Source organism: Pieris napi, chromosome 4 (genome assembly GCF_905475465.1).
Source record: "Pieris napi chromosome 4, ilPieNapi1.2, whole genome shotgun sequence".
Taxonomy (NCBI): domain Eukaryota; kingdom Metazoa; phylum Arthropoda; class Insecta; order Lepidoptera; family Pieridae; genus Pieris; species Pieris napi.
The window spans coordinates 12,899,882-12,927,719 of NC_062237.1; the positions used below are offsets into that span (position 1 = coordinate 12,899,882).

Below are 27,838 nucleotides of genomic sequence, written 5' to 3' on the forward strand. Positions count from 1 at the left end.
GCCGTAAATTGCTTGATGTAGTCGTGACGTCATAATTGACGAGTATTGACTGGAATTGAGCAATTTTAGTTGCCCGTGTAAGCGCACCTTTACTCTATGATATATTATATTATGTAGTCATTATTTAGGCTGAGTGCACTGCATTTATTTAAGATGTCAAAATCCTTTTCTTAAAAAATCCAACTGGAAACGCACGCAAATTTCGTGTTATATGAAACAATTATTAAAAACAAACATGATGCGATTTTAGTATTGTTTATTTTATGTATCTATGTAAGTTTTATTTTTAAAAATCACAATGTATTTATTAGTTATATTATTTGTGCAATATGTAACTGAATGAGCAAAGTACAATGCGGTTTATACAGTTGTTGTGATGTTGGAATCATTCCCATTAAAACTACGTTTTACACTTATACCTTGTTTTATTTCTTTTTTTTAATTCCTTATAAAGGTAGAATGACAAGTGTGCAGTTACAACATGGATAACTAACATATATAAATTGAGATTCCAAATTCTTTTTCGTGTAAACGAGTACTATATATTTAAATAAAATTAGTTTAACAGTATTTGTTACCTACATTATGTTTACTCGGCGTTTCGAGTGCTTCTCATTGTGGTGACTGACAATATGCCACATTAAGCGCTGAATGCATTACGACACTATAGTAATCAATACTTTATTCTAATCCACAGAATTTAAGGCAGGCTGCTATCCAAATCTGATTCCTGAAAAACAAAACAAATTTGCTATTTATGGAAAAATATTCAAAAATTCAAAATCATTTAGGTAACACAATGTTCATTTACGAACGTCAAAAAAGAAAAACACATTAAATGCTTCTAATTTTACATTTACTGCCAGTTCTCAAGCAAGAGTATTCTATAGGTACATCGAAAAATCCAAAGATGATTTCAATTATAAATTTGTAATATTTAATATGACGAAATGGACGGCTTTTATGTTGTAATTTATTACAATTAAGTCATGAGGAATAGCTCGACTAAGTAGAGGCATTGTGCTTCTAAGAATAAGATAACATAGTGACGAAACTTGTCTTGTGAAGTGAGTCATTATGTAAATATTACAAAGTCCTCAATGCTTACTCGACAGAAGTCACGGAGAAATATTGTAATAAAACTTGTAATAACTCGGAAATGTGACTCACGACTCAAATTTGGTCCAACCCGTGGTCGTGAAAAGTATCGTTAAAATACAAAAAAGTAAAATTAGAAGGATTATAAAAACTTGTTCTCTAGGCTTAAAAAAATACAAAAGTTAACACAAAACCCAAGCAATTCCAAGAAATGACTTCAATTAATTAAAACAGGTAATTCCCGAATCCCTTTTAAATTGTTTCCTCTAATTACGTACGTATCTGTGTTGGCCTAGTGACTTGAGCGTGCGACTCTCATACCTGAGGTTGTGGGTTCGATCCCCCGGCTGTGCACCAATGGACTTTCTTTCTATGTGCGCATTTAACATTTGCTCGAACGGTGAAGGAAAACATCGTGAGGAAACCGACATGTCTTAGACCCAAAAAGTCGACGGCGTGTGTCAGGCACTGGAGGCTGATCACCTACTTGCATTTCAGATTTATAACTGATCATTAAACAGCTGATTCAGAAATCTGAAGCCAAAACCTAAAGAGGTAGCACCACTGATTTTTTTTTATATCTGGCATCAGTAACATTGTGTAAATTCCATTAAATGGTGTGTTAAAAAGTCGGAATATATACTATGAGAAGTCAGGACAGTGGAACCATTAATATAAGTTTATTAAACCTTAAAATTGCAATTTCTTAAAGCTTCTTCCAACGCAAGCAGACCAGGGTCATCAGGGCTGAACACCCTACACTCTTCTTCAAAGAACCTCTCCATCTTCAGACGCAGCTCCTCAGAGTAGCGCCTTCTTTCTACACTCGCCTCTGTGCTTTCAGATGTATTATCTTGAAAACTAAAATCATTGGAACTTTGAAACGCATAAAAAACTTAGGATTTGTAATCCTGCAACTTAAATTGGCAACAGTATCAGTGCAGAAGTCGGTCTATTACAAGTTAAATACGAGAACTTTCTCATAGTTCTCCTCAATCTTGCCAAGTTGTGCGTCGATATAAATATGTGAATGTGATCGACAGATAACAATTAGGCGATATATAAACACCATAGAAAGAATCAGCTAAGAAAACGCCTGTAGTAATTGCTAACAAAATTCAACAGGCGCTACTTTTCATAAATTATTGTTTCGGTCCGTCTTTTTTTGTTACCACCATTAACAATTTGTAACTCTACGTCTGTTATTTCTGGACGCCTATTTATAGTTTTTACCTGTTTAGAGACTCTATATACCGAGGAGGAAAGGCATCTAAAGCTGTCTTCAATTCAATCCACGGGTCACTGAACCTTCGGTTTTTTAACTGAAATTAATTTATACCATTACGAAAACTACATGTCACAATATATGAAAATTCGTAATGTTTTATATTATATTTCTTACTACATTTTGAGAAATTTAATTCTTTAACTAGGCGTCTCACTATAAAATGATAAAGAAGTCGAACGTATTTTTTTATAAAACCTAAGGATTTTTTGTATAAAAAACATCTAATAAAAACAGCTGATTTGTGAGTGTAAACTGTGTAGGTAGTGTGTTTTTATAGAACAGGACGCAATCAGTCAGCAGGCTCACCTGATGTTAAGTGATACGGCCACCTATGGACACTCACAATGCCGTTGCCGGCCTTTTAAGAATTTGTACGCTCTTCTTGAAGGTTGGTTAGGAAATTATATAATTGGCTACTTTACTTCCTTTGAAGATCTTTATTTTCAATTTGTAATATTCACTGTTTAACAATGAAATATACTGTTAAATGTTATAAAAACTGACTTAGTTGTATAAAAGTTTTATAATATGCTTATAAATAAATGTTAATTTCCTCTCACCCTCTTATATCTTCCGTAATCAATCTCAGAATCAGTCATAGCCCGGGATAGAGCCAAGCTCGAATCCGAAGATACCGTTTGATCGTCCTCAAGAGACGAACAGCTGCTCAAAGATTCTTCGGGATGCCAGACATACGGAGACACAGTTACGTCTGGTAACTCTAAATCATTAACCAGATCCAACCGGTTTTTGGGTATCCCATCGAGATGTGTTGGAAACATGTCCATTTCTAAAATTGGTATAATATTATAACTTGGGCAGGAACGCAGTTTTAATTTATATTTTTTACAAAAAATTACATTTGTACTTACCAAAATTTTGGTACTAAAAGTATAGTAGCTGGAATTATGTAGAGTTTATTTAAAGAGTTTCCGAGAATTTTAAATGCTGTCCTTTCGTAACGTCGGTCTCGTTTGGTCGATACGTGATCATGACCACGCAACGCTTTTTTGCCTCAAGTTACCTAGGTCAAGATAACTTTTAGGCACATACATTTATATACAGCAAGTCTTATTATTTCATAATCCTGCAGCTAACATTAATATAATACCAATTAATATAACAAAAAACAATAACTAACCTTAAAATATTATAACTAAAATATATTATTAATAGAAGTCCTTTTAGGCAAGGTTCCGAAGATACTGGCAGCGTTGTCCCTTTGAATAGCTAGGCTAATTCTTTGTCTGAGGTAGCTGCCAGCTCTACGGTGTCCTGTGATGTCGAATATTTTTTTTGCTATTTCCTTAAAAAGCCTTATAGCGCTAGAACCTACGGACCAAGGGTCTCGACACCGAATGGGACAAAATCATAAGATGTTTAAGTAGCTTTATATACCTACTATATTTATATATCGATTAACATACTAAATGCATATTTTTAAGATATGTCTTCAACAAAGGTTGATAATTTCTATTCAAATTATGAAGTAAACATTTTTTTTATTTATCCACAACTATTCAATATTTACAAATTTCTTAACCTAATAGTAATAATAATAATAATTGAAAATTAATAAATTAAAAAAAATAAGTAAAAAATTCATTAGTTCGTAGAATAGATTTTTCAATACGATATTTATGTAGTATGATATTCGAGAAACTGTCTAAAAGTTTATGCTAATAGCATCGACAATATATTACATAGTTGCTATTATTAGCAAGGTTATTTTTACGACTTCACAATTTGTCATACACGTATTGACTATCGTTGTAAATGAATGGTGCCTATAATAGGACTAAAGAAGTTCTTAGTCACCAACTTTCCATCGCAGATAGGAAATATTCAGTAACTTCTGCTGGGAAAATTGTAACAGCAATTGAGAGTAGGCTATATATGTACTATGTTAAAATAACGAACAGATATACTACTAATAATTGACGTCCGTCGTTCCACAACTGAGCGATTCTTAAGACAATTTCTGCCGCGCACCACCACTATGTGGAACCAACTGCCCACTGAAGTATTTCCGAACCAATTCGACTTAGGGTCAAGAAAAGAGCGTACCAATTCTTAAAAGGCCGGCAGCGCGCTTGCGAGCCTCCTGGCAGTGCGAGTGTCCATGGGCGCGGGATAACTTAACATCAGGTGAGCCTCCGCCGTCTGCCTCCTGTAACAAAAAAAAATAGTACATCATGAGTAAATGTGGACTTGTGTGTTCATAGTGCACTTTGTCATAAAATTGCTGACATTCAATTTGCTGCATTAAAGTAAATTACTAAAAGACCATGAACGAAAACAAATAATTGTATAAAGTGCCGAGCCACACCTTCATTTAGACGGATACACAATACACATGTATCTATATGTGATTATTGTTTTTTGGGTGTTGTCTTCATTAGGCGTGCCAAAACTTCCTGGTATATTGTTTTCATCAACACTATTTATTTGCATCTGTTTGCTAAACATATCAGACATACAATAATCTGGGAGCTTCAATTCTGACGTTACTTCATACCTCAAAATGCATTTAAACTTATGAGCCCACATAGGTACAGGATAGATTACATCTAGATGACATTAGCAAGGCAAACTAAATTCAGTCATTCTTTAAATTTAATTTCATTACGTATAACATTCCTTGTGATTATGCTCCTCTGAATATACTTACTTGGTTTAATTTAGGTTTCTTTATATTTTAATAATACATGAAAGAAATTGCTTGTCATTGACAACACTTCTACTTTTATAAATTACCTTAAATAAATACAATACATAGAAATTGTTTTGATATGTCTAGCAATCACACTATGGGAGTATTGCCAAATATTTTCATGATTAATCGTATGCACAATTTTTTTGCTTGTATGAATAACGCTGCCAATTTTAAACAAATCTCCACATCCCTTAGTTCATTCATTGTCATTTTGCTCATTGATATACAGTAGTCCCTAACGTATTCGTATATTGAATTTAAAAGCTGTCTCAAGAGTATAAAAATATCATATCTTATGGACTGGTATTCATTTCATATGCGTAGGATAGAAACCGGAAACAGTATTTCAATTGTTTGGTTGAGTGCGCTTATCATATGAACTCCTGGTTCGAAGCTAATACTTAATTACTTAAACGAGAACTCCAGGACTCTATATTGAACACTAATAATATCACGCTACAAGGGAATTCCTGAAAACGAAAACCTTCTAGAGAAATCAGAATCACACGAATCGCCCCGTCTTTTGTTTTACATTCTCCCCCGAAACCGTCTAATTTCTATTGTATTATTTTCGTTTCACTTCTTTTATTCAAAAGAAAGTTATTACAAAAGTACAACAAGCAGTATTTCTGTATAAAAGCCTTACTTAGAAAGTGCCCGGCTAGAATTCTAATTTCTACTAAATCAGCCCTTGTTGATATTATCATTTATAATTCCATGATTTCTTGCATGGTACAATGGATTACGTCAGTGTATGACGTTAAAATTCTCTATGTTATGGCAAACTGCCTAAAATCAGTCCAGTCTCGTATCAAGACAGTTGGTACAATCATTTAGACCCAGTCTTGTTCGTGACCGCAGCGCTGAAACGCGTATCGATAACTTCGTATCATTATTTCGTATTAAATGACGTTTTTGTTCGCTCGTTCCACACAAACTGCGCAGTGTGCAACCGCTCGGCATAGAAGAATCATATTGTTCTACTATATATTGTAAATTAGACTCTCTGGTACAATCAGCTGATATAAAGGACATCAAACAATCAGACTCGAAATTGGAATTTTAATTCAGTCATGCGGAGATAGCGCGCGCAGATGGACGTCACTAACGGTCCGTCGTTGCGTTTACGCGGCGGTGTAACAAATTGTGAAAATAAAAAACATGATCTTAATTTGTGTACAAGTGTGATGCCGGCTGAGACCCAGCGACTCCTCCCACCAACTTCGGAGACGATTATGACAAAACCGTTTCCAATACGAGGTAAATATCTATAAATATAATGCGACAGCTGCGTTTGTTAGCGGAATCTCTGAGTTGTAATAAAGGAACTAAGATCGATTCGGTTTCGCGACAGGAATTTGTGAGTTAGGCGTTTATTAAATTCGTTGGTTTATCAATACATTCGAATGTTTTAGTACAAATAGGTTAACGACTGATTACAAAGGCATAAAACATATACGTAGTGTCAAGAGAGTGGTTTAATTATTTTACTTTTATGACAACTGCCAAGAATAAATTATTGTTAATTATGAATTTAAATTGTTCCTTCGTTATTTATACAAAAACGTATTGTACGTAACGTATTTGTATTTACAAATGAAGTATTTCGTTAAGAAAACAAACACAATTTAATGTTGTTTGATTAATTGTAGGAGATACTATTATAGGTATGAATCCCAGATTTCTTCTTTTCTTATATATATTATATTAGATAATATATTACCTTCCAGCTAACCAATTTAATATTTTTCGACTGCACATTTGCATTCTCTAAAATTTAGTCTCGAAACATCTTCAATCAAAAAAGAGATAAAAACATAATTTTGGTTAGAACATGACATGCATTTTATTGTATTATTATATATATATATATACTACAGATAACTTTTAACGTCTTACAATTAATTGGTAGGCTAATTGAAAATTCATGTGTAATTAAAATTCCTAAGTGCGATTAGTCTAGTTTGTATTCGTTACATCGGAATTAAAAATAACAATCAAAACAATTAAAAAACAGTTTTAGGTACCTAATAGGTAGTTACTTTAGTAGGATATCAAATTACGTAAACAATTAACTCTCAGATTCTAAGTAAAGACTAAAACGCAAATTCCTTCAACAACAGATTCTTAAATTTAAAATAAATTGTATTATTTTTGAGTTCTTTTACGTCTGAAGAGAAAACAATTCCTCCTTAAATTGAAATGTAGCTGACTCTTTAATACCTTCTATTTCGAGTCATAGTAGCTGTATCTGTATCGCTCTTTTTGGCTTAGTATTTTTTCTTCCCCTACAGAAACTTCGTAAGGGTATCGTTCAGTATATGCTTTGGATAGTTCAAGATAATAGACCTTTAGCTTGTGCAAGGCGGTTCTTGGAATTGAACTAGGTTTTATTAGTTATTATATTTTATATTTGAACTTTCCCGGTTAAGGCTCGATGATATTAGAATTAGCCTTCGCGATTCTGTAGATCTTACTGGAACTAAAAGTGCGTGACTGTTCATCATGTACTTATTCCAAAGGATCAACAGTGGCGGTGGTAGGAGCACACGGCGACGCGTCTTCAACCAACATAACATTCCAAACATACAAACAACCTATTAATTTATTATTGTCAAATTTTTATTGTTTGTTGGTTTGTTCGATCTCCATATTAATTAGTATTTAAAAAGTATACATTTTCACTATATAGACCAGTGCCGATATGAAATACGAAAATTTTAGCCCATCTAAAGGCTAAATTTTTTTTTTAGGTCACTCAGGTATATATAAGTTATCTTAAAATAGTAATAAATAGGCATCTGATTATAATTTAAAGAAGATTCATAGAGAAGTAGGGAAGGGGATGACAGGTCTGGGCGTTACTGCATACGATTTTTTGCGTTTTCTGAGAAGATTTACTATGGTAATATATATATATTTTTTTACCATAGGAAAGTAGAGATTTCAACGAACTGAAAACACACCAACTTTTTGAAAAAAGCTGAAATTTTGACGTCAGAATTTTCGATTGAAAATTAGGGTGTTTTTTCGATATTAATTCAAAATAAGGTGAACAAATAAATATTTTTAATCAAATAAATTACAGTGTATTTGGGACATAGAAAGTTAAGTTTTCACCAAATTTCGTTAAAAAAAAAATATTTTTGTTAAAGATAAAAATAAAAAACCAAAAACTTGGTTTTTCGAATTTTTCACATAAATTTTGAGGTTATGTGAAAAATGTGTGAATACAAAAGTTTTAGATCTTTTTATTACCTCCAACTTTGCCATTTAACTTTCTTCGATAGGACTTGTAGTTTTGCCGGAAATCGAGATAAACCGTTTTTTACCCTTAAAACTCCCCATTGTTCTCATAATCAGAAACTTCAAAGCTTTATTTATGTCTAGACAGAAAACGACTTAGGAGCATTCACTTGGTAACAGGTAATCCTATATGAACTATGCATTTTCACGAAATAAAGTAGGTATATTGACTGGATTAATAATTAGTATTGTTAAGTATCGAGTCGACAACGCCTGACCTTCAGTTACACTACCTTGACCTAGAACGCAAATTATCTAACACTAGTTTTTCTAATCCAATAATCATAAATACACTTTCGTAGTTAAACCACTATTAAGTAAGTCTGATCAGTAGTATTCTTGTTATCAACATAACAGAGCATAGGGGAATAGAAACTTACTAAAACAATTGTGAAATTAAAATGTCTTGAATTACTATGTAAGCTGAAGTGGAAGCAATAACAATTAAAGCTATGGACATGGTTATTTCTCTCGGGTTACCGTGAGACCAGGATCCCGTACGTGACAAGAATCATGCAGTCTCATGTGTCAATCGGAAACTTGTGTATTTTTTATAAACCTGTCCTAACTCACACCGCTATGATAGAAAAATATCTCTAGAGTCATGCATTTTACACTTTAATAAGACACACACTGTGTGAAGTCAGCAATCCAGTCTAGAGATGTAACGGGTTTTAGTATTGTATTAATGAAAAAATGTTTATGATCTATAGTTCCACGAAATCGAGACGCGCGCCTTTTTAATCTATATATATAAAAGAAAGTCGCGTTTGTTACAACACTTATAACTCGAGAACGGCTGGACCGATGTTAGTTATCTCTTTTTTAGTGGATTCTTCTCCGCTCAGAAGAGCAGAATAAGTAATAAAATATCGGATAAGTTATCAAAAAAAAAAAAAATTTTTACGAATGCAAACTGCATGTGGTGCCATCTGTTGACAAAATTACGCATATAAAAGAAACCTATCACTTTGTTCTTGCACCGGATAACAAAACAAAAAATGTTGTATATCAAAAAGTACTTTAACATGCAGTCTCGCAATATTAGCGCTAGAGAGAGGAGGCCTAATGTGTAAAACCGTCATTCTTTTTTCGCAATGGCAAGCAATAAAACATTTCTGTATTTGGAAAAAAGTTGTATTAATGTTATTACCTAAAATAAATCCTAAATTAAGTTTAACTAAAGTTAAAACGATATTTTTAGAATGTTAAGCGGAACAAAGTTCGCTGGGTCCACTAGTTTATAATAAAAAATACAGATAAACCATAGAGATAAAAATTAGTTGATATATGGATTAGTGTATTTAAAATGGTTTTATATTTATTATAGTGCACTTGTGGCTTCACTCGAATGTCGCATGCGCAGATAATGCAGCTTAGAACGAGGTCACGCACTTGATATCGAAAGCCAATGTTTTACTACTCATACGCGTCATATATTAAATAAATTTAAAAATAAATCAGTGGCGCTACAACCCTTTTAGGTATGGGCCTCAGATTTTCGTATCTGTTTCATGATCATCTGTCAACCTAATAGGCAAGTAGGTGATCAGCCTCCTGTTCCTGATTCACGCCGTCGACTTTTTGGGTCTAAGGTTTCGGTTTCCTCACGATGTTTTCCTTCACCGTTCGAGCGCATGTTATGCGTACATAGACAGAAATCCTTTGGTGAATAGAAATCAAACCTACGACCTCGGGGGATTTTAGTTTGACTCTATATTAACCACTATAACAATAGAATATAAGCGTAATAATGAAATATTAATTGCTTTGTTACGAATGAATGCAATGTAAAAGACACGTTGCAGATAATGCCTGCGTCTGGCTATACTCGCGGAGCGTAACTCGCGACGATTTAGGAAATCGCCACGCTGATAAAACTAATAAAGAAACTACGTAATTATGCCTGAGTGAGCATAATTACGTAGTAATGTACGGCATTGGCTCCTACAAGCCTAAAACGTTAAAACTTAACAAATCAAAGTCGTAAAGCTTTGATGGAAAAATGCGTATGACTCATCGCAATATAATAATAATTCTCTTAAATAAGTTCAGTCTATTTATATTTGTAAATACTGATAATATAACGGCTATTATGCTTAATAAAAATCGTAGAACTCACAATCATTCTATAAATATACACAGCAACAAATTGATTGCGTTCGTGGTAGACTTTATTCTTACTCTATTTCGATAAAGCAGCCATAACATGAGCTCAACGCGTGATTTTTGTGTATTTTGGGTTACTGAGTTTTCAACGTTCTACTCATTTATAGTTTAAAGTAGTTGCGGCTTGCTGTGAAAAATACTAGATAATATTTTCATATACGTTTAAACTAGATAGGAATAAGTAAAATAACAATTTAAGTCTAAATTGATGTCCCCGAACTTGTTTTGTAAATGATAATAAACCTTTTTCAACCTAAATAAAAACTAAGGGAAACTACAAAAAACGCGTTTTCTTGCTGAGGTCTTTCGAACGAAAGTTAACACACACCAAATCATATATTTTTTATAAATATCGTATATTAGGAATATAGTTATATAGAATATTTAAATTTATTTTCAACATAAAAATATACAGTACATATTTATAATTCCTCCAAGTTTGATTTTGTTCCGTTTGGAGTACACTCTTCGGCCGAGTTCACAGTGCCGAGTGCACAGGCACTAATCAAAGATTTAAGTTGGCGCCTAGTAGATAGTATATCGTACCAATGACCCCAGAGCTGGTGCGTTCCTCGCTCAACGAATAAGTATTAAAGGTACACTGCCCACAGGGACCAAACTTTTAAATTTGTTGTTATTTTCTCAATATATTTTTTTTAGTATTATTATTTATTACTATGTTAGGAATATAATAATAAATAAGACAATAACAAACGTATCCCCTTTGTAGTATGTTGGTTCAACGCAGTATCAAACTTACTGAAACCGCACTTCCAAATTGATACCAGTTCTTTTGCTCTGATTATGAATGAAGTAACTAGCGGTAACTGGTTCGAGCCAGGGTGTAAGGCGCAATTTGTATGAAGGACGTACTCGTAATATTACTTTCATTATTTCGACTACTTGTTGATCGCCTCAATGAATTTACATGTAATATATAAAATTCTCGTGTCACAATGTTCTTTCCCATACTCCTCCGAAACGGCTCAACCGATTCTTATGAATTTTTTATGCGTATTCAGTAAGTCTGAGAATCGTTATCTTTCAAACCCGTATCTTTCAAATCAAGTGATATGGGGTGTCCACCCGAAAATTTTACTAATTATTTTTTTATTATGTGGTAAAAAATACATACAACCCTTAATTTTCTACGATCAACCCCTATTTTTTATTTGTTAATTAAAACTTATGACTTGAACTCCGCGATTTATATAGAGAAAAATTCATAGAAAACCCATTTATTCATAGAAAAATTAACGAAATGGCGTATTACTTCCAATCTTCTTTAGTGGCGTTCTTCATTACTGAAGGTCGTGTTGGAGTTGCATATCCAGTTGCATTCCACCCAGTCTACGGCAAGCCTCAACGCCTGTATAAGGTGTGCTGGTGTGCTGTACCTTAATTTCCTTTTTACAGTCTCCTTATTATATACCAACATTAGTATATAGATTATATTAAAGAATAGTTTTTTCCCCTCGTAGTAACACAAGTAGTAAAAAGTATTCAGGAAGTTTGCATTGTAAATAAAAATATCTAAAATTACAGATAAGATAGCAATGTCACGTCTTTAAATCTAAATAACTTGCAGATTATCGCATCATTGTCTTACGAATACAATTTCGCCAAAACATTGTACTTATTAGCTACTCTATATTTACAGTCTAGACTAAACTAATGAATTAGGCATATTTTGTAGCTACATCAGAAACCGGTTATAATAATAATTTATGTGCCGGCCGGCGCGCATCATGAGTCACGGGCCACGGCCATGCACTGAACGCGTGCCTCAGCTTCAGAGTAATGATAATGCTTTAAAAAATAAATGATCACTCTTTCAAACTGCGTATGTAAAGTACGTCATTAAATCAGTCAGTTTTGCCGCTAAAGAATAACCTCAAATGGGGGCATTAGTCAAATTTAAAATTTAATCAATTGTCATTAAATAAGATTAAACGATCAGAGCGTCCAACATAATATTCACATTTGAAACAACCAACTTTCGTTTGATATAGAAAAATAAAATGGCTGCATAATCTTCAATGTTCTGGAACGTGGAATATTTTAAAATATTGTTATCGTATCACCGTTTGAGCGTCGCAATATTTTCTTATTGAACAATAATTAATTCATTGATTGTCATTGAATATCATGAAGTAAAGAGAACAAAGGTTACCTGGGGGTCTAGCCATATTGGTGTCGAAAAGTATTCTACATACACTACCGCTTTTGCGTAATTGTACTGTCGAAAACGCTTCGTTCGTAGCCAAGACGCATGTCGATACATTACCGCAAAGTCGACAGCGTAGATGCGAGCTGCTGTTCGTAGCACCTTATTCCGTCATATTGTCTCTGGATTAAATGTATTCCTAATGTCACTTTTATAAACAAATAAAAGTTAAAACTACAATATTATTGTAAATTTGCAATAATTGCAAATTCCAATGATTGGAAGCTGCAAAAGGGACATTAGAATGTCAGCAAGGTCGGAACAATTTTCGATTTAAGTGGAATTTACGGAAGGTGCAAAGTCAATATATGAATTTTAATTGCATGTTTAAATTAATTATGGTTTGTTTTATGTTTTCTCAGAAATTTAAGGCTACAAATAAATACAATATTTTGAAATTGCATAATCGCGATATATAATAATTAGTAGTACTCATACTTTGATATTTTTAGGATTAGGAACCTCACAACTAATCTGCAAAGTGAAGAAGCAACATATTTTGTTACCGCTTAGAGGAAACAATAGAAATAGTACTGTGGATTGATAAATAAAGAGTGAAAATAAGGTTTACTAGAAGTTGATAAGGAATAGAAGGATAGTCCAAAACTTAAAGGAAGGAATTAAAAACAATAGAAAAAAAACGTAGACTAGTGTGAACACTGAAATTAGAGTTTGATTTAAGCTTTAATTAGGTTTGGTGTTTGTGTTTGAACATTTTTAATGTCAATTTGTAAGCAGATTTATATATAAGTGTAGATTTTATTGGTGATTACTACTAGTTGGAATTATCTCTGTTTATGTCTAACAAACAATTTCAGTTTAAGTTAGAGTCATAAAGGTTGATTGTTTATAATAAATTTATACTTTTAGAAAGTGAGAATTGAAAAGCAGCAAGTACTCAATGAAATGAAAAGAGGGATTAATAAAAATTGTAAAATAGAAACTTAGTCTGGTATGAAATTATAACCCTTACTCAACCTTTGATTCCATATTGATGCTCCAACATCTTAGATATAAATTTAAGTTTAATGCTGATTTTAAGTTAATGTTTATGTCAATAAACTTTTGGTTATATCAGTGATTTGCTACTAGTGAATATGTAAATGCAAAATCTGTTTAAGTAAGAAATGAATAAACATTGTATGTTATGTATTTCTCAGTTTTATTTTTGGTAATTTACCTATGTCTTCTTTAGTAGGAAAAGCCAGTGTAAAGTGGTTATTTTACTTTACAAGAATATACAGATAATGCATATATGAATGACCCGTACCTACTAATAGTTAGAAATATTAAACAAATAGGTAGCAAAATAAAAATATTTCAGTTATGGTTATTTTTTATTAAAATAAGGCACCAAATATCTTCCTTAACATAATGCAGTCTACATAGAAAAATAAGAATATGTAACAACTTATTAAACAATACAGACATTACTACTGAACACACACAGGTGCACCAAATTCAATGCATTACTACCTAATGTAGATGTATTCAATTATTCATATTTTTATATGTAGATAATTAACTAATAAATGTAAGTGTTAATTTGCAGCAGTCAATAGGTATCTTGTTTGTGTGCTGTTATATACAAAAAATTGTTCAATTCATAAAACCTAACGTTAGATGTTGTGATGATTTCATAAAATTACTATTATACCTACAGTTACTATGAATACATCCTGATTGTTTCCTTAACACAACAATTGTAAATAATAATAGTTAGGTATTTTAAAGATATAATTCTTCCCAAAATCTACAAATCCAGTTTGTTTATAATAATATCTCATTGACATTCAAACTGCTGAACTTATTAAGATTCAATGTGGAAGAACATAGTTTCAGTTACTGTTTCCTGTTCATGAGGTCATGTTACTTAACCAACCATTATTTCATACTCCACTTGTCTTATTTTTTACATTATTCATAAAATGCTTCATTCCCCATTTTCAGGTACATAATATACCTAACACTAAAATTAATTAAAAGATAAGACTTTAGTAAAACTTGTCCATTTGTGGTTTTTTTAAATATTTTAAGTTGTCTTATTAGCTTCTCTTTTTCTGAAAAGAAAATATTTTAGTTAGTACTTTGATCAAATAGAAAACTGACAAACTAAACTAAGATCGGTCCAAGGTTTGTTCAATAGGTAACTTTAATATTAAAACTCTTTACTTAATTCTAAACTTAAAAATATCCTTAATTTGTCACTTTGCTGCTTATTGTTAATTAAAGTTTTTAATAACCAAACAATGTCAGTAACTCCCAAGGGACTTGAATTCAAACTTCTCATTCATTAACAATATTATAATAGATATCTCTAGTATATTGACTTAGTAAATAATTAAAGAAAATATCTGCTTAACATTACTTAGTATTGCTCACTAGATTTTGAACATGAACTTACATGCAATATAAATATCAATAAAAGATATCTAATGTAACTAGGATTTACCTCTACTATTTGCTGATTTTCTTGATATCTTCATATTTATCTGTGTCTATTAAGTTATCCTCGCATTGATTCATTGAAAAACTAAAACTCTAAACACGAGAACGTTAAAAAAAACAGATAACAAATTAAAATCATTTCGTTAAAACGTCCAAAATAAGACATGTTTTTAAAACGGTAGCGATTAAAGATGGCAATAGTTGTACTGAATTATTGCAAACAGCAGCTTTTGAGATCACGCTAAAACATGGCGGAGAAACGCCGTTTTTTCTACACTGCCGAAACATTAATTGGCCGTTGGCTACCGAATAGCGTAAGCGTTAATGTGTGTCTTTTCGTAGCACTGTCATGGCGTCGCTTATTGTATCCCGACTCACGCCTTTAGGGCCTAGGCTACCGACTGTCGACACGGGCTGTCATTTTCATACAAATTTAGTTTTCGACTTTCTACATACACTACTGTTAAGCCATCTTGGCTAGACCCCCTGTACCTTCATTCTAAAGGCAGTATAGGCTATATATTGGTTAGCGTCAACACAGACAGGGTTACAGGCCGGCGACACACCCACTAAAAATGGGTGTCAATGGGCTGCGATGACTGCAATATTATATAAAAAAATACAAAGATTACTTCCAAAGTATATAGTCTCCAAATGCTTATATATAATTGTTCATTTTCCACTCTTTTTTTTGCTTAAGGACTTATACAAAAAAAGACAACACTGAGACACACGGACACACAATACTGAGGCATCGAAAACACATGCATTTCGAAATATTGTACTTAAGATTTAATGTAGGACTATCAGTAATAATAATATTTAGAAATTGATAAATAGGAAATTAAAACAATGTTAAAAAGGTTGGTCCCTGCGGTTTGTAGGTTAAGAAAACTAAAGGTTAGGTTAGGTTTTGTATATGTGTAATGTGTGTGTTTGAAATAAATATTTAGCACTAGCTGGCCTGGCGAACATCGTACCGCCTAACAGTCGATTCTTTATTTTTTTAAATACTTATTCTGCTATTCGGGACACCGGTCTAGCTAGTAAGATAAAAAAAAAGTTGATAAGACAACAAATACATTATGTCAAAAAATAAAAATTTACCTTCCCGGAACCCCTCCACTAACACTTGAACTTTATGATATGGTACTAAAGTTCAAATTGACTTTTAAGTATTATTACGAATATTTTGTATGGGAATATAGTGTCGTTTTTAGACGGTTTCACTCAATTTTTTTTCTGTACTTCAAGGAATATTATAAAAAATTAATTGGCCAAATTGGTCCAGGCATTGTTGAGTTATGCGCTTACCCACACATTTTGCGATTCATTTTTATATTATAGATTATGACTTATATCTCACTTACATACCCAAAAGTGTCTTGGACTCCGATCGAAACTTCCAGCGCTCTCTGTCCTGCGCCACCTTTTCCCAATTGCTAGCTTTCAGCTGAAGCAGATCCTCCTACACTTTTCGATCCACAGGTACCAGAGCCGTCTTAGAAGGCAATAATATCTCACCAAATAAAAAATTAAACCAATTTAAATATGTATACATATGATAAACCGTCAATCAATTAGATTTTAGGTGAAACGCTTTTATACAATCGATGTAAATTACGTTAACAATTTGAACTTGTGAATATATTTTGAGATTTTCGCATTTAAAACAATACTACTATTATCGTTGAAGAATAGTATATTGTGGATTTCCTAATTATTATTCAGTTTTATTACTCATTGTTAATAATTTAATAGCATAAATAAACTTAAATATTATAATTAACGTTTAGAAAATTATTATTTGTCAAGTGGTTTACATAATATCGTCATGACTACGATTGACGGCCAGTCACTTTCCGAGCGGCTTGGGGTTGCGTAGAGACGTGGTGTATCTTTTTATATTCTACCGCAGTAACCATGGGGAGTGTTCAGAGGAGTTTTTCAGACTAATACATGCAGCTGAGTTTCGTCATCGGACGTCAAGGCAGAATACAAAATAGCAGCCGGATCACTTCGACCTCCGCCGTTCCATAACATAGCGTTTCTTAAGGCAGTTTTTGCCGCTCACCACAACTGTGTGGAAACAGCGGCCCACTGAAATATTTCCGAACCAATTCGACTTAGGGTGCTTCAAGAATAAGCGTACCAATTCTTAAATACGCACTTGGCGACTCTCTGGCAAACTGAGTGTCCATGGGCGGCGGTATCACATAATATCTCATAATATCATAATATTGCTGGGAGAGATCATGAGGCTATACGTTCCGGACAAATATTGCCGCTGCCGGAAACATAACCTTTTCGCTGTGCGTTCGGCTCGCACGGTCCAGCGACAACAAGCGCCCATTCCCCGGTTACTCTCACTGCTTAATGGGTTTCTCGACTCTTCACCGGAGAGCGACCTGTTTGGGAAGCTTATGGGGGTGGTATACTGTGCTTTCAGAGTGTACCTGGAGGGGATAAGAGGGTAATGCTACCCTGTACTGTAAATTTTGTAAATCTTAATTGTATTTTATTGTTTTTAGTCTAAGTTTGGCCATTGAGCTGTTAATAAATAAATAAATAAATAAATATCGGATGAGCCTCCTGTCCGTTTGCCTGTTACATAAAAAAACAAATGGTAATTCATCATAACGGATTAGTGTAATCCATTATTTAAGATATTTTAAACTCCATATTTTTGTAGCAAAGTTGCAAATTAAGCGATAATTATAGATAATCTTTATCGACTTATATGAAGAGCTTTTCCCAATTTATCAAAAATTAATATTGTATCTCAATAATATAATAAAAGGGTATTAAAGTTAGTTATGCTATGAGCGAGTTATGTTATGCTGACATTTCGTAAATGATAAATATTTTACAGTCTTAGATCTGACGTAACTCAGTTTACGACATTCTGGAATAAATAAATGGATTAATTATTTAATGGTATGATTAAATATTTGTTGCTATATACTGAAGTATATTTCTCAGTGGAGCAATGGCTAAATGGGTTATCATGCTTGTGTATTTCGTCGGGAATCGAAAGCGCGATTTCCGGGTCTTAAGAGATCAAGTTTCAGAGTAAATAGTTATATTCCCGTACGTCAAAACCCTTACGCTTTGGGCTGACGGAAGTTACATTTTGCGCTAAGTCTCGACTCTGAAATTTACCGCAAGCGCCTGACTACTGAGCCACGATAAAATCTGATAGTAGGATTAATTATGTAATGTACATCGATGTATTATATAGATAATTTTCAGTCATTAACTGTTATCTAAAATATTTTGTTGGAATATTTATATTTGCGATTCGTCGCTGTTCACGTGATACTTCGTCTTGACGTAAATTATATAGATTACCAACAAACGTTAATTTGTATACCTATATTTATAGTTGTTGGACTTTGATATTGTTGCCGTAACGGGAGTACTAGCGTCTTAGAAGCAATGCTGATTATGTAAAATATTTATGAATATTTAATAAAGTAAATAATATAAATATAATTAATAATGTATGATTCGGGAATTTAACAGGCAACGTGTAATCTATGGATTTCTTATTCATACCTAGGTGACAGCTTGACAGTGACAGTACGCTCAGACTGTCATTCCGCTGGTTGCTATCGTCAATTGTGCTAGATGGTAGCAGGTACTAGGTAGTAGATAATAGATCGTGATCGTGAACCAGTGACTGGGTTAGATTGTGATTAATAAACATAATTAGACTTGATAACATTATTCTATCATATACAATAGCGGAGCGATAATCATGGATCTAGACGAAAAACGCGTTGAAGGCTGGAAATATCTAAACAAACAATTCTTTGGTGATGGTTAGTAACAAAGTAATTTTTACTGGAGAAAGGTTAAAAATTAAAATAAAATTAATGCTAGAACCGGAACGGGCTAGCGTCAAATAATCATAATAACATTTAAATACATTTTCACAATTCACCTTTGAGGATGCCTGTACATTAAGTCCTGTTCAAAGGTTTATAAATTATGTTACTGTTTATAAAAGTTAAGGTCAATAAGGTCGCTATCGCTTCATAACGTTTCCTATATCTCAATATAAGCTTGTTCTACGATATCGTTAATTACATGTGAGATAAACCTTGTCATAAATATAAATTAATCATCTATCACTTAGTTGTTATAAGTTATACCCTGTTTGTTTACAAAATTGCCATTAACTAAGTAATTTGCAATGGTCAGCACAATTAATTATGTCCATTAAGTCTTTATTTTAGATATATTATATGATATCTTTACAGATATATTATGATGGGGATAAACTTTGTAAACTGTGTTGTACAAATTTTAATCGTAAAACGGTAAACAGCGATGAATTTTATGATTATAATTTCAAATTAACTAATTCAAATATATGATATTAATGTAAAATATCGCTATGTTAATTCCATTAATATCATTTATATATCACATATCTCAGTTTAACCAATTATAAACAAATCAGTAGATATGTTTTAACTTTTTTGTTATATTCAAGTCATTATAAATGTCTAAGTAATACATGCATATTATTAAAATTACTTAGGTTCAGGTTAGAACTTTGACCACAAAAAGCTGTTGCGTTTAAGTTATGAACTAGTTTACCTTTAACCCTTCATTGAAAACTTAAATGAATTTTGTATAACATTTTAATAAGAGAAATAAAAATTAAACTGTTAAGCCATTTGTTTGAAATTCTTCAGGAGAACGAGCAAACTATGTAAACATTCCACATGTTATTGCAATGGTTGGTCTGCCAGCTCGGGGCAAGACTTACATATCTAAGAAGCTGTCAAGATATCTTAATTGGATAGGAATTAATACTAGGGGTAAGTTATTCTATCTAAATGTTGAAATTGTTTTACATTTGAGAACTTCTAAATAAATAAACTTTATTTTTTATTAAAACATGAATTCAAATATCCTATCAGGACATAGATAGCAATCAAATATCCTTTAAAATATCAGTACTAAAGACCTGATTTTGTTTTTCAGTATTCAATCTTGGAGAGTACAGACGACATGCTACAACTGCATACACAAGTCATGAGTTTTTCAGAGCTGATAATAAAGAGGCCATGGCTATACGGCAGCAATGTGCGCTGGATGCATTGCATGATGTCTGTGAGTGGCTGGTTAAAGGTGGAGAGGTTGCTGTAAGTAATTTATTTATTCATCATCAATATCTTTCTATACATTTTCTACAGATACTTTGTAATATTAATTAATCTTCAGAAGTTATTAAAAAAAAGGGTATAATAGTATTAGTATTATTTAATATTCTTACATATAAATAAAGTAATCATTAGACAACAAAGCTTTATCCTTTGAATACTTACAGCTATCATTATATTGTATAATTACAGGTGTTTGATGCCACAAACTCAACAATGGAGCGACGGCGAATGATCCGAGAAATCGTTGTTCACAAAATGGGCTTCAAACTATTCTTTGTAGAATCCATTTGTGATGATCCACGCATTATAGAACAAAATATTATGGTAAATAATTGTTCTCCTGAACATAGAAATACTATCACAAATTTGCTATCTACTAATTGAGTTTTGTGGTTTATGCTGCAAATAAAAATTACAATTATAACATGGTAGTGGTTAATACACAGGGTGTAAAATCCGGAGGTTTGGTCTTGAACCAGGTGATTTAATTATTAATTATTACCGACTTGCCTTAAAATATAATCTGTTCACAGACTGAGTGTATCTCCCTCATGCGACTAATTATACTATATTACAATATATGTAAAAACTTGTTTAGCCTTTATCTAAAAGATGTTTTTAAAAATACATGTAGAAAATGTTAAATTTAAAGTATACTAAAAATAATTGCAGGAAGTAAAAGTAAGCAGTCCGGACTACACAAACTTACAAGACTCTGACAATGTTCTAGATGACTTTTTACTAAGGATAGAGCATTATAAGGAAAAGTATGAGCCGTTGGACGAAAGCCTAGAATCGGAATGCAGCTTTATGAAAATATATGACACAGGAGAAAAAGTTGTTGTACATAAACACGAAGGACATATACAGAGTCGGATTGTATATTACTTGATGAATATACATATAGTACCACGAACAATTTATTTAACAAGGGTAAGATATATTCTTATCTTATAAATTGTTCATATTTATGACAGACTAAATTAACATTAGGTTATGACTTGACTGTGAAATCCAATATTAATATTAATAATTTTTGTCAAAATAAATTTTAGCATTAACTTGACTGAGCTGATCTCAAGTTACAATCTCACCTTAAGCTGTCAAATATGTATGTCATACTTCATTAAAAACAATGCTTTGACAGCCCGACAGACAGAAACTAAATTTAAGTTTGATTCTTGTTCTAAATTATGGACCCTTCCTGTATTGGTTCAATGTACTGTAATGTTGTAACTTACATAATTTAATTTCTCAGAAACCAAATATGGACGGACACCATTACTATGATCTTTATTAATGGTTATTCTTTTTTAGTTATTTTTAAATCGTCTTAAGTATTTCTTCACCATTACTTAAAAAAGTTACAGCCAATAAACTCTGTTAAGTAGTTCTTGTACTTGTCAGAAAAAAAAATATTTTTACAGACAATGATTATTATTATTGTATCATTCCAGCACGGTGAAAGTCTCCACAACTTAGTGGGACGTATAGGCGGTGACAGCGAGTTGTCAACCCGAGGAAAGCAATACGCCAGTGCACTAGCCACTTATATAGACCAGCAAAATATCCCCGGTCTACGCGTTTGGACATCCTGGATGAAGAGAGCCATACAAACGGTGAAGGATGTCCGAGCACCACAGGAAAGGTGGAAGGCCCTTAATGAGATTGATGCGGTAATTATCAATCCCTTATAAATAATTGTTTAAAAGTAAATTAATGTATGTTTCCCTAGGTTTATATAAGCCCATATCTCAAAACTACTGAACCGATTTTCATGAAAATTTGAAAGTTTCTTAAATTGTAAAGATTACAATATTACAGACGTGAAACTCATAACCTCCTGTTTTGAAGTCGATTAAGATTGCGAACTTGATAGTATTTTTGTATATTGTTTACCAGGGGATATGCGAAGAAATGACCTATGCGGAGATACAACAAAAGTACCCGTCAGATTTTAATTCCCGGGATGCGAACAAGTTCGCCTACCGGTACCCTCGAGGGGAGAGCTACGAAGACCTGGTAGCACGGCTGGAGCCGGTCATCATGGAGCTGGAGAGGCAAGGGAATGTACTGGTGGTGTCCCACCAGGCCGTCATGAGGTGCCTCCTGGCCTACTTCCTGGATAAGTCTGCTGGTGAGAGAATTTGTTTAGCAAGACAATCTACTGAATTAGACAAACAATAATATATAATCGGTCTTACTAATAAAGATTTATGCACATCGTATAAGCCTGTTATAAGAAAAATGTTACTAATAATTCCTGAATTGACAAGGTTGATGTATACTGCTGTTATAACAAGTGTCTGGTTTGTATGAAGACTTGTACAATGCTTATACAACGCAGAGGCCTAGTTTAACGGGTGTATAAGGCAAAAATTGCGTAATTTTATCTGATTTCGCGTTTGACAGCATTTTTTTACTGTTTAGTTCAAGGAAAGATTTAAGTTAGTAGGTATTTGTGTTTGTTGAAAATAGATTTTATAGATCAAATGGAAGATTTAGATAATATTGATATGCAGCTAATACATACGATTGAACATTTGCCGCCTCCAAGGAAAGTCTAAACATACCAAACTCGGTGCAATCCGTTATTACTTTCGCATGGCGATTTCAAAACAAAATACCGCTTTTCAAAGAAGTATGTTATGAAGATCTGTGACATAGTGCGAGCTGATGTCGAAAAGAGTAATAATGGTGGAGGGTTTCCCATTTAGGTGTCTTCTTCATGGCTTCTCAGTGTCATTAGAAAATGCCAAATTATATATAGTAGCACTGGCAATCCTCCACAATATTGCTATTGATATCAAAGAAGACCTGGATGTTACGTATGATGACACTGAGAATGCTCCAGAACTGGCTGAACAAGCTGCTAGAGCTGCTTTTATTGAAACATATTTTTAAGGCTGTTTTATTTACATAGGTGTGGATAGTCAAAGACTTGAAATAAATAAAAAGTTATATTTCATTTAAAACATGGTTTTTTTTTTTTTATAAGTATATAATTATTATTCATTTAATTGCTGCTGTAACAATTTGAGCCTTAGAAGATGCTCCTGTCTAGCCCTTTCGTGAGCTTCGGCAAGTTGCTTCTGTTTGAGCTCATGTGTTTCAGCCATCTGCCTTTGTTTTGTTTCGTGCTCTTCCTGGAAACACTGGAACACTACTGTGTTGCGGAGTTTGGCACTTTCCACTATTTGAGATGCCTAAAAAATTTAAGTATGATCGTTGAGGGGTTTTGAATGAAATATTCCTTTCTCTATCACATTGATACTAACCTCTTCTAACTTTTGTACTGCAGAACGCGGCTTTTTATGTAAAATTCTAGTCCTCTTTGTCTGAGGTTTTGGAGTTTCTATTAGCTGCAAATAATAAAATGTTATTAGTATATTAAGTAAATGTGTATATAATTGCTTTGGTTGATAAAATAAATACAACTTACATTAGAATTATGAGTTGTATCAGAATTATTAAATCAAACGTCAATCAAACACGGCGGGTTGCCAGGGTAACAATAAATAAGGGTCGTTTTGTTATTCAACCAATACACATCGATTATTGGTCAAAGAGGTGTTTATGCCCTGTACAAGCTCTATTCACTGAATTACTATCACCTTGTCATAACGCATGTATAGTGATTTTTTATTAGTAAGACCGAATATAATTAACGGAATTTAGTTGGAATAATATATTTATTGATTAGTGATTTTTTTTTTATTTTAATAATTTGTGGGTACCCACAGATCATGTGAATTTCTTAATTTTTGATAATAAGTTTCTTTAAGTGGTTGGGCATCAAAACTTGAATGTTTTTCTTTTAAATATTTAATTATATATTATTTTTAACATTATTAATTAATTTACATACCATTATTTTCAGATGAGCTCCCATATCTTCATGTGCCATTGCACACAGTGATAAAACTGACACCGGTAGCCTACGGCTGTCGGGAAGAACATATTAAATTGTCCGTCGATGCCGTAGACACACATCGGCCGAAACCATCTGTACGTATTAAAGTCTTTAAAAATTCTAGTAAGCCAAATTATAGATAATTCTTTAGTTTTTTTTATAAAAATAAATTGCATCTGTCTTATTTTTACTATATTTAAAAATATAATTTATAATAAAATATCTAATAACAAAATTTACATTTATCTATAACATAGGGAGTGTTCAAGTATTACGTCACGGATTTTTGGAGCTTATTGACCCCGCCCCCATGTAACGCGCCGTAACGTTTTTCTGTACTCAATAGTAAAACGTTTCGTGACCACCTAGTGACTCTTTATACCTAAAAGTTACCATTATGTGGTGTTAAGTACTGGAAAGTCGAAAATAATATTAACAATAAGGCGTAATTCAATCCCCGCCCCGCATCGTACTTTACACAAAGACCCCTCCCCCCCAAATTCGTTACGTAATACTTGAACGCTCCCATATCTAGAATTAATAAATATTCTTGAGTTAGCGACTGGCAGTTCAAAATTTTATGCATTAATATTTTACCCTAAATAAATAGAATAATGTCTAACAGGAAAAAGAAGAAACGGACGGCAATGGAAAAGTACGCAATTTGTGAATGTTACCTAAATTTAATTCTCTAAGATAATCCATTAAAATACAAAAGTTTATTATAATTACCATATAAAACCTACAAGAAATAGTTGACTTACGTCTATGTATCTTTGATTTATATACTGGTGTATAATCTTTATGTATCAATAGCTTCAATCCAAGATTATTATTTTATTGAGACATTTTATCATATATTAATATTATGTTGCATTGGTTGACTGATTTTTTTATAAAACTACCCCAAAACCCAGAAAAAGTGGGAAGGTTAACCTTAAAACTAACAAAAAAAATTACATGCGTAACACGCCGTCGTTCTTATTTTCTATCCCCTAGTATATATCGATTACTGCGCATTAATGATAATGTATTATTTAATAAAAAAAAGTGTGCGTGTACTTATGTACGCGCGTAAGAAGTTCTACTTCTTTGGCATTATTAAAAATAGTTTTCGGTTTCATTCAAATAATTAATTACAATTAAATAATCAAGGACTGGAAAAGGTGTCATTATAATCAATAAAGTTCAGTTTACATTTGAAAAATTAAATAAATATTTAGTATTATTCTCTTACATTAAGTGTAAATTCTATTATCATTCGAATGTTGTTTTAAAATTATGTCCAATGCCGTAGCACCTTCCGTGGGCAACTTCATTCTGTTAATTTTGTGTCACGGTGCGCGCGCATCGTAAAATTTCACTCTCATAAATTTTTCATAACGCGCCTAAAGAAGTATAACTTCAAAAAACATTTTGTTTCTACGTATTCTCGGGGCATTAAATTTTTGGTAACATTTACTGAAACATAGCAATAGCATAGCGGTTATAGGTATAGGTGAAGCGGGGCCTGTCAAAAGTTAAGTTTTTCAAAAAATTCTATGGGAGCGGTTTGGTTTGACTGGGATTGCACAAATTGCTTGTGGTTTTGGTCAGGTTTTTTTTTAGATTCAGTTTTGCATATTGGGTTGGATTTATGTTGTCATTGAATGTTTTTAGTTTTAGTCCCAAAATCTATTAGCACATTAAAGAGTGGACTGAGCGGCAAAATTTGTTTAATAATCATAAACGTCAAGTATGATAATTTTAGCTTATTCACAAACATGCTAAGTCTCTCATAAGCACTGAATGTTCTGTCCTCATTGACCAATAAAATAAATCAGTGGCGATACAACCTTTTTATGTCTGGGCCTCAGATTTCTGTATCTGTTTCATGATCATTTATTAATCTAATAGGCAAGCAGGTGGTCAGCCTTCTATGCCTTACACACGCAGGCGACTTTTTGTATCTAAGGCAAGCCGGTTTCCTTACGATATTTTCCTTCACCGCTCGAGCGAATGTTAAATGCGCACATAGAAAGAAATTCCATTGGTGCACAGCCGGAAATCGAACCAACGACCTCAGGGATGAGAGACGCACGCCGAAGCCACTAGGCCAACACTGCTCCATTGACCTATAGAACTTTTACAAATACCGCATTTCTCAGTCCGCTCTTGACTAGTTTGCATATACAGTGGAATCTCGATAACTCGAATGTCAAGGGAACGGCACAAAAATTTGAGATAACGAGTTTTCGACTTATCGCGATTTCTAAGTGTATTTTTCGATTTGTAGAATCGAATTTGAATAACAATTCAACTTAAGTTTTGTAGTACATATTTTATTATAATTGTATTCATTCATTGCACGTGTTCAAAACAAAAACAACATATTAGAAGCCCCAAACCCGAACATTCATTTTGGATTTTATAGCTATTATTTCGGGGAATCCCATTCGTCATTATATTTTACTAACTACGACTTACAGTCCTTTTTGAAATTCGAGTTATAGAGTTTAAATATGTATTATCAATATCGTAGAGAAATAACATTTTGTTCGAATTACAAAGTCTAAATAATTCGAGATATATATGGCATTTTCTTTACGATCGATTTACTGAGGATTACGACTTAACGAGGTTCGAGTTATCGAGATTCCACTGTGTATATATATATATATATGTTTTCCTATGTATAAAATAGAATATGCAGGGTTATTTTAAAACTTCCTAGATCTCTAGTTTAATATGTCAAATCTAAAAAATAGACCATTCTATGATGGGTACGGTCATCCCGGTCTCCCTCTTTATACGCCCATGATTGAGAGAGACAAAACTATTTTTTATTTTACAGGTGATACCTGCTCCGCCCATTAAGTCGCCAGTTCCACCTGTACTCAACGGTGAAGCAAATGGAGATAACAAAGAGGATCAACACTAGATGGCATGCTAATTTGAAAAACATGATACCTATCTTGTCAAGGACATATGCAATTTTCGCTGTGGACTATTTAATTATGTGAAATACAAATTCATTTAGGAAATTGTACTTTGATTTAGCTATTCAATGGGTAAGTTGCAGAAACGAGACTTACCGCCACGTCTGACACCTGTCAAAAATGTATTGGATTTTGACATTCTCCCGTAGAACTAAGACTAGTTCTTGCTAATTCTCGTTTCTGAATGTCCCACTTAGGTAGGTAAATAAACAAAAAACATTTTAGGTAAAAACCCAATATACAGGAACTAATTTTTTTTTTTTAAAATTCAGAATAAAGTACTGTAACTAATGTAGATAGCAAGTTTTAAAAATTTCATAAGTTGATCCGAATAAAATTTGAGTAAAGTGTAATCTAAAATAGTTTAAAAAATGTTATTTATTTTAAACATGTTTCATAAAAAAAAATTCTTTGAGTAAGTTTAACATTTCCAGCACTTAGGGTACTCATTCCAGAAGGTGCTAAAATTCACGCAGTTTAGAACATTTTGTTCTCATTTAGCAAACAATCCTTGG

General features: G+C 32.8%; 2 protein-coding genes and 2 long non-coding RNA genes across 7 annotated transcripts; 2 read left to right on the top strand and 2 right to left on the bottom strand.

The window, feature by feature from the left end:
* Positions 1-1,565: 1,565 nt before the first annotated feature.
* Positions 1,566-3,464, bottom strand: LOC125049034. 2 transcript variants are annotated; one of them, XM_047648037.1, is made up of 4 exons: positions 3,259-3,464; positions 2,947-3,176; positions 2,332-2,420; positions 1,566-1,959 (listed from the first exon to the last, which is right to left on the bottom strand). In XM_047648037.1, exons 2-4 carry the CDS (start codon positions 3,172-3,174, stop codon positions 1,782-1,784), a joined length of 495 nt encoding a protein of 164 aa, XP_047503993.1. In that variant the 5' UTR covers positions 3,175-3,176; positions 3,259-3,464; the 3' UTR covers positions 1,566-1,781. The 2 variants fall into 2 exon arrangements, with proteins under 2 accessions (XP_047503993.1, XP_047503994.1); XM_047648038.1 differs by lacking the exon at positions 3,259-3,464 and having other exon boundaries at positions 2,947-3,208.
* Positions 3,465-5,938: 2,474 nt separating this feature from the next.
* LOC125048695 (6-phosphofructo-2-kinase/fructose-2,6-bisphosphatase) lies at positions 5,939-27,280 on the top strand. 3 transcript variants are annotated; one of them, XM_047647523.1, is made up of 10 exons: positions 5,939-6,362; positions 19,959-20,084; positions 20,251-20,411; positions 20,622-20,756; positions 21,105-21,365; positions 21,890-22,108; positions 22,335-22,569; positions 24,313-24,440; positions 24,971-25,000; positions 27,179-27,280. In XM_047647523.1, exons 1-10 carry the CDS (start codon positions 6,197-6,199, stop codon positions 27,263-27,265), a joined length of 1,548 nt encoding a protein of 515 aa, XP_047503479.1. In that variant the 5' UTR covers positions 5,939-6,196; the 3' UTR covers positions 27,266-27,280. The 3 variants fall into 3 exon arrangements, with proteins under 3 accessions (XP_047503479.1, XP_047503480.1, XP_047503481.1); XM_047647525.1 differs by lacking the exon at positions 5,939-6,362 and adding an exon at positions 18,909-19,076; XM_047647524.1 differs by lacking the exon at positions 24,971-25,000.
* LOC125048697 lies at positions 12,748-13,686 on the top strand. The gene is made up of 2 exons (XR_007116861.1): positions 12,748-13,145; positions 13,257-13,686. It is a non-coding gene; the product is annotated as an uncharacterized LOC125048697 (long non-coding RNA).
* On the bottom strand, positions 22,627-24,090 carry LOC125048696. The gene is made up of 3 exons (XR_007116860.1): positions 23,875-24,090; positions 23,711-23,794; positions 22,627-23,638 (listed from the first exon to the last, which is right to left on the bottom strand). It is a non-coding gene; the product is annotated as an uncharacterized LOC125048696 (long non-coding RNA).
* Positions 27,281-27,838: the final 558 nt, after the last annotated feature.

What these genes read in the sequence shown, in the direction of transcription:
- LOC125049034 (XM_047648037.1), bottom strand. Translation starts at nt 3,174, where the DNA reads ATGGACATGTTTCCAACACATCTCGATGGGATACCCAAAAACCGGTTG. An exon ending in ATTACGGAAGATATAAGAGG is followed by an intron (nt 2,421 to 2,946) that starts GTGAGAGGAAAT and finishes AATTAATTTCAG; the next exon opens with TTAAAAAACCGAAGGTTCAG. An exon ending in TATATAGAGTCTCTAAACAG is followed by an intron (nt 1,960 to 2,331) that starts GTAAAAACTATA and finishes CAATGATTTTAG; the next exon opens with TTTTCAAGATAATACATCTG.
- LOC125048695 (XM_047647523.1), top strand. Translation starts at nt 6,197, where the DNA reads ATGGACGTCACTAACGGTCCGTCGTTGCGTTTACGCGGCGGTGTAACA. An exon ending in GATAGGAATTAATACTAGGG is followed by an intron (nt 20,085 to 20,250) that starts GTAAGTTATTCT and finishes TTTGTTTTTCAG; the next exon opens with TATTCAATCTTGGAGAGTAC. An exon ending in CTTCCTGGATAAGTCTGCTG is followed by an intron (nt 22,570 to 24,312) that starts GTGAGAGAATTT and finishes CATTATTTTCAG; the next exon opens with ATGAGCTCCCATATCTTCAT.